General features: G+C 32.2%; 1 protein-coding gene across 1 annotated transcript in view; it reads right to left on the bottom strand.

Annotated features, from left to right (window-relative positions):
• Positions 1 to 1,724: 1,724 nt before the first annotated feature.
• Positions 1,725 to 6,735, bottom strand: part of LOC125618926 (intermembrane lipid transfer protein VPS13B-like) — a 13,466-nt gene continuing 8,455 nt past the window's right edge. Inside the window, exons 3-5 of the mRNA XM_048810563.1 lie at positions 6,478 to 6,624; positions 5,784 to 5,925; positions 1,725 to 3,411 (exon numbers count right to left, since the gene is read on the bottom strand). Of these exons, the coding sequence (XP_048666520.1) occupies positions 2,989 to 3,411; positions 5,784 to 5,925; positions 6,478 to 6,624 (712 nt within the window). The 3' untranslated portion in view covers positions 1,725 to 2,988. The remainder of the gene's footprint in view (positions 3,412 to 5,783; positions 5,926 to 6,477; positions 6,625 to 6,735) is intronic.

Here is a 6,735-nt window from a genome sequence, read left to right as displayed (position 1 = left end):
TTATGGCATTTGCTAATAAGTGGATGGAAATGACTAAGTGAAATAAGCTGGACTCAAAGTCATACGCCATATGTAGAAGCTAGAGAAAAATAAAGAGGAGAAAAGGAGAGGGAAAGCCCATGAAAATAAAATGGATAACGTTGGAGTAGAGGAGGAGGAAGGACAGGAAAAGGGAGAAATTTTGGAATGAAACTGACCAAATTATGCCTTGTACATATATGAATAAACCACAGTGAATTCCACCTTTATGTCTATATATATATTTAAAGCACAAAATTTAAAAACAATAAATAAATAGAAGGAAAAGCATCAGAATAAAGGAAGAGAAACCGTGGGAGGGAAGAAGGGAGAGAGAGAGAGGAAGTACTGGAATGGAGTAAATTATATTCCATGCATGTATGATTATGTCAAAATGAATCCTACTATAATGTAAAAATATAATACACTAATAAAAATACTTAAAAGATAAATTGTTTTAAAATAAAGTGTTTTGTGAAGAGACAAAACATTCAATAAAAGAAGAATAGATTTTATTTGTTAATTCTGTTTTTCTTACTAACTTCTGCTTTTATCATTTTGAAATCCTTCCTTCTTCTTCTTTTAGTCTATTTTTCATTTTTCCCTAGTTTTTTGAGTTGGACACTGAATGCATTGGTTTTCTTTGTTTTAATTTTATTGCTATAAGTATTTAAGGCTGAAACTTCTGAATTTTGCTCTGTTTATGCCTCCTAGTCCTGGTGTATATTTTAATTAGTATTGTTTTCTGGAAACAGTGGGTAAACCCGAATGCACTTGCAAATTCCCTGGGTATCTTGTAAACTGCAGATGCCCCCTTAGTAGATCTGGGCTCCTCAGGTTTCTGCATTTTCAACAAGCTCATGAGAGATGTAAAGGGCTGCTGTCTGCAGATTTCAATTTAAGTATCAAGAGCTTAAAATAAGGTTTGGGGTTTGTTTAATTCCAATTTTTTTCTGATATTATTAATTTCTAGTTTCATTGTCATATGATCAAAGGCTGCTGTCTGTATTATTTATGCTTTTTGGAATTTATTGGGCTTTTCTGGAGGCAAATATTGAGTCAGTTACCATTAATGATCACATGCTCTTGCCAAGAAGGTATACTCTCTGTTTTTAAGATACAGAGTTCCATGTATATCTTATTTAAAAAACTGCATCATTTGTCACTTAACTGCATGGATATTTAAAGTGTTAAAACTTTTCAGTAATTGTAACTTTTTTGAAATGACATGTCTTAGCATAGCACTATTCAATATTTAATTAGTCATTTCCCCTAAATTAATTTATAAATCTAATATTATTACAATAAGAAATACAGTTAACAGGATTTTCTTCCTCTACACTAGACAAGCTAGTTAAATGTTCATTTGGACAGAGTAGGTTGGTGCACACCTTCGATCCTGGGGCTTGGGAGGCTGAGGCAGGAGGATCATGAGTCCAAAACCAGACATAGCAACTTATTGAGGCCCTAAGAAACTTAGCAAGACCCTGTCTCTAAATAAAATATTTTAAAACGGTTAGGGATGTGGCTCAGTGATTAAACCTCCCTGGGTTTAATCCCCAGTATAAAGAGAAAGAGAAGAAGAAGAAGAAGAAGAAGAAGAAGAAGAAGAAGAAGAAGAAGAAGGAGAAGGAGAAGGAGAAGGAGAAGGAGAAGGAGAAGGAGAAGGAGAAGAAGAAGAGGAGGAGGAAGAGGAAGAAGGAGGAGGAGGGGGAGGAGAAAGATCAGGAGAGGGGTAGTAGTAGTGAGAACTTTGGAACAAATTAGGCCTTGAGGGCTCCATCCTCATAAAAAAGGGCTTTGGTATATTTATCCCATTTTGCCTTCTAAATTTCTGCCACGTGAGGACCCAGCAATAAGGGACCTTCTCGAGAAATAGAGTAGCCCTCACCAGACACTGAATCAGATGGCGTTTTGATCTGGGACTTCCGGACTTCCAAACTTCCAAGCATCCAGAACTGTGAAAAGTAAATTTCTATTATATATAAATTATGTCTTTTTGTTAAAGCTTCAAGAAAGAACAAAGACAGCATACTGCCACCAAGGTAAAAACAGATTGTTATCTGAACCTTAAGTGTGGCCAATGAGGTAAATGTGGTTGTGAAATTCTTCTACATTTGTATTTTTTAAAAAGGAAGACAACCTTCTGATGAAAACACTCTGATTTTTTGAGAACACAGTATGGGATTAGTGCTATAATCACCAGCTCATGTTTTCATCATTTTAAAGTAAGCTTATTAATACAACTTACTATCAAGTTAGGTACTACTGTCACTATTTTACTAATGAGGATAACAGTTTTGCTCAAGACCGTCAAAATCATAACTGGTAAAGTTGAGATTTGAACTCAATTCTGTATAACTTCAATTTTCATACCATTAAGCATTGTGCTAAAATGATTCTCAAAATCCTTCAAGTTCTCCATTTTTTAAACAATAGCATAAAGGAAACTAAATTTTTAAAAATACTCTTGTGGATGGAGACAGTGGGATTATCAATTCATTTTAGTTTAAGGCAGTAATTTCATGACACTGAGAAGCTTCACAAAGCCAGAGGGACCTTACACATTGACTAATATTTTTCCCATTATCAGTAATCAAATAGATATTTAAATAAGAATTTTTATACATTTCATCATTATTAGAAACATTATTTTGTTTTTAAGCAAAATTTTAGTTAACTTAGATGTATAGAACTCAACATTTGAATTTCACATAACAAATGACAGAAAGTATACAGCAGCCCTGGAGGAAAAAAAAATCTCATATTTCTTACTCTAGTTAACTAATGGAGGCAGATACTTAATCAATATTCTGATATAACTTCAAAAGATACAGCTGTAGAATGACTATAATATATTTACTCTTTCTAAAATACACCAAACTGTAAAGTATAACCAGCTGCCCATGTTGAAACAAAACACAGAAAACTAATGTCTCTAGAATAAAATTATGTAAATTCAAAAAAAAATCAGAACACAATACCTTCAATAGTTGACTTCATTTCTTCCGTTTTTGGAACAAAAATTCTGATTACACTTGTATTGATATAAATCAAAGGCAAACTGCGTGAAGTCAGCGTATGGGTCCTCATGGGCTGACCAGGAGATTTTCTTTTCTCTTTTTGGGACCTTGGTAGTTTTTCTTGAAATATACTTGTGATGGCATTAAGTAAAGGGAAACAAAGGACAACATCAAAGGCTTGGGCTGAAAGAAGAATTTCATGAAGAAAATGAGGGGAACCATCCATTAAACCTTCAGATAACTTATGAAAACTTCTTCGTTCATTTCTTGATGTTAACTTGTGGCGAACATTTTTTGTTACAGCTTTTGTGTATGTCAGAGAGAGAAATCCATGCTGCTGATGTGAACCATCTAGAAGTTTTGTAGTTGTCTGTTTCAGAAAAAGGAAACCACAATACACATTTCATTAAAAAAAAAAAAAAAAAGGAAAGTGTTTGATAGAAGAAAATGACCTTAGTATTTTGACCTTTTTTGTAAGACCCTACAGCTCTTCATAAACATGTAACTGATCAATTCTACAGATGGGGTAAAAGCTTCTATGACTAACAGAATGACTGGCCTGAAATCAGGAATCCTCTTTTGTTTGTTTCCTGAACCAATGAATCGTTCACAGACTCCTATTTTGCAAATTATGCAACATAAATCTTGAGAATTAGTAAATTTCACAGAACTTCCAAACACCTGAGAAAGTTTTTTTTATTTGTTAGAGTCCCAGGAGTGATATTAAGAGAGGAACTAAAATGGGGAGGGGAGAAAGAGAATATGTTCTGAAAAATAGAAAAAAGTGAGAAGCAACAAAGCCAAGATATTTCTGTGTCCATGTCATCCCATCATTACTAAACCTCCCTTTTTTCTACTCTATTCCTCTCATGTTGATACCTATAAACCAAATAATGAGAGGAAAAAAGAATGCAGTTATGTTATTACTCTTAATTTTGCTTTTAATCTAAACTTTACAATTAAGTGAGAAAACATTGATCTTTGTATGTATTCTCTTTTTGTACTCCAGTTAATTATTTGGTCATTAAAACAAACTTGAAAATTAATCCTTCAGGGATTGTGAAATATAATCCTTTTTTTCCCCTGAAATAACCTGTCCCTCAGAACATTTTCCATTGTTTCCAACTTTCTGTTTCTACTCCATGATTTCCCATTCTTTTGGTCTCTACACTCAAAATGAAAAAGGAGCACAGTAAAGTAAGAAAGAATACTAGTAGTTTGATCAGTCACCATGTTGCTGGCCAGCAGCAACAACAGATGATGAGGGCTGTAGTGTAGCCTCAGTGGCCATAGCAACAGCATCTATTCTAGGTGTCTAAACTGCATTTTAGGGAGAAATTACTAATCTAAAAAATTAGCAGTCGTTACTAATCTAAATAATTTAACTCACAATAAATCTTTACCCATAGTAATGTTTTAATCTTGAATAAAAAGGTATTTCAATGCATGAATATTTTGATTTGGAAAAATATTTTAAACCTATTGAATATAAGCAGTCTTAATAAGTTTAAGATTGATGCGGAAAAGGTTTTTTGTTTGTTAAAATAATGCATATCTAACTCCTTAATATAATAGAAAAAAATATATAGCTGATATTGGACAAATAGAAGTATTACCTTTCATACAATACTAATATTTAATACTATTTAAGATAAAAAGTTAGAAAACATTGACAATTAAAGAAAGTCTAATAAAGGGAGCTTAATCATTAGAAATTCAGAGAACATAATCAATTTTAAAAAGAATCTTCAATTTTTTTTTCTGAATACATTTAAAATTAGTAAAATTCTTTCTCATTGACACTAATGAACATTCAAAGAGAAAAATAAATCTAAACAGAACTTCCACTGACGTGAAAGCCAGATTTCAGAGGCATCTTTTTCTAGTACTATAGGGATTGCTAGAAAATTCAAAATCAATCAGAAAATATGTGCTATTATGGAAATAAACTGTTAAACATTAAGTATATAAATTAAATTATTTATATATTTTTATAATGTTAAAAATATATGACTTAAATAAGCTAGGAAAAAAAGGAAATAAATAGTTCACATGTGCTGAGAAATTACCTAGTTATGTCTGTAGTGATTAAATAAATTCTTAAAAGAATACACTGTTTGAAAATATGCTCCTAATATTTAAAAATTTCATGCATTTTATTCATTTTAAGAATATCACTTAAAAGAATTAGTTTGAGAACATATGCACATGTGTTGTACTGGTAGACAATGAAGGTTTTAAACTTCTAAAGTTACTGGTATGCACTCCATGGTTCATCTTCTACTCAGTCTATGACAACACAAATTTGTCCAGATTCAAGAGGGCATCAAATTAGGTAATTTGAAGTAGCAGTGAGAAGAAAACAATGGCATAAAAAAAAAAAAGTAATCTCAGCAAAGTCACAAAAGGAATGACAAAGCAGTATTGGTCAACTCTTGATCATTCGATAAGTGCACAATTTGAAAGCATTATATTTAACATCTGACTTTGATTTTCTTATGGTTGATAGTAAAAATAGTTTGTCTTCACAAACCCAGAATGACAAAAGCATTTATAATTGATTCAGAAAGATTACAGTGGAAATCCAATCTATAATTTGAAAACACTTTATAGTTCATTTAACAAAGTGAATGATACAGAGAAAAATGAAAATCAAGAGTTGACTTTATGGATAGTTCAATTCCTTCTCTGGGTTCCTGGTTAAGGGCAGTTCTGTATCAAAATTTTAAAATGATTTCTTACAGAAGGAAAGAAGCCAGAGCAATTACTGAAAGGGTCCTGCTTGCTGACGGGTCGAACCAACAAGGTGCGTCTGTTCAGCTTGTCAGTACAGGAAAGGAAGACACCTCCACATTGCCCCAAAGACCAACACTCTTCCCCAAGGCTTGAAGTGATGGACAGGAGCAAAGAAGGTTGAAAGACAAAAAGCAATAAAAGCCATAAGCAAAAAAAATCTGTAAAGATTTTAATTCTGCTCAAGTTTGCATAGGTTTAGGTTTGAGCCACAGTTAGGTAGGGACTCTGTCTGGACCATCTTCTGCAAAAGTATTGTTAATGGAAGTAAACAAAAAATAATTGCTTTTAGTCCACAATTACTTCTTTAAGTTTACGGTAAAAGACAATCCAGTATGAACTCACTTACGAAGGGAAGAGCTTCTAAAAGTCAATGTAATAGTTCATTAAAGTTAAATAATAATAGGAATCCTACCTTTGCGTTTTTGATAAATTTACTAAATTGCTATAAAAGAAGATGGTTACAAAACATGAGCAGATTAAAAGAATAAATAGTTTTAAATTTATGAGGTAATTTTGGAGGAACATGTCAAAAAGAATATACTCCGAGCTTTAATTCTTGTAACCATTAGTCCTATTGCATGAAACAAAAATAAACAATTTAAAATGTTTTCAAAAATTATAATTACTAAATGAGTCTCACCACAGATTTTTCTTTGCATTGTAGAAATATTCCTTCAAAATGTCCTGACTGCCAACCTTCCCCTTGCCTGGAAAACATAAGTTCACCTTATCTGTTCTCTTCAATTTTTCTGAGTTAAAAAATTGAGCACATATAACTATTTCAAAACTTCAAAAGTAAACAACACTACACTAAGTTGACTCTATGAATATAACAATGCAATCAATAAAACCATTTACAAATTAGCATCACATCCTTATAATTCTGTATTTATTCTTT

Source organism: Marmota marmota, unplaced genomic scaffold (assembly GCF_001458135.2).
Source record: "Marmota marmota marmota unplaced genomic scaffold, marMar, whole genome shotgun sequence".
In the NCBI taxonomy this organism is placed as follows: domain Eukaryota; kingdom Metazoa; phylum Chordata; class Mammalia; order Rodentia; family Sciuridae; genus Marmota; species Marmota marmota.
This window is presented reverse-complemented; position numbering and strand designations above follow the sequence as displayed.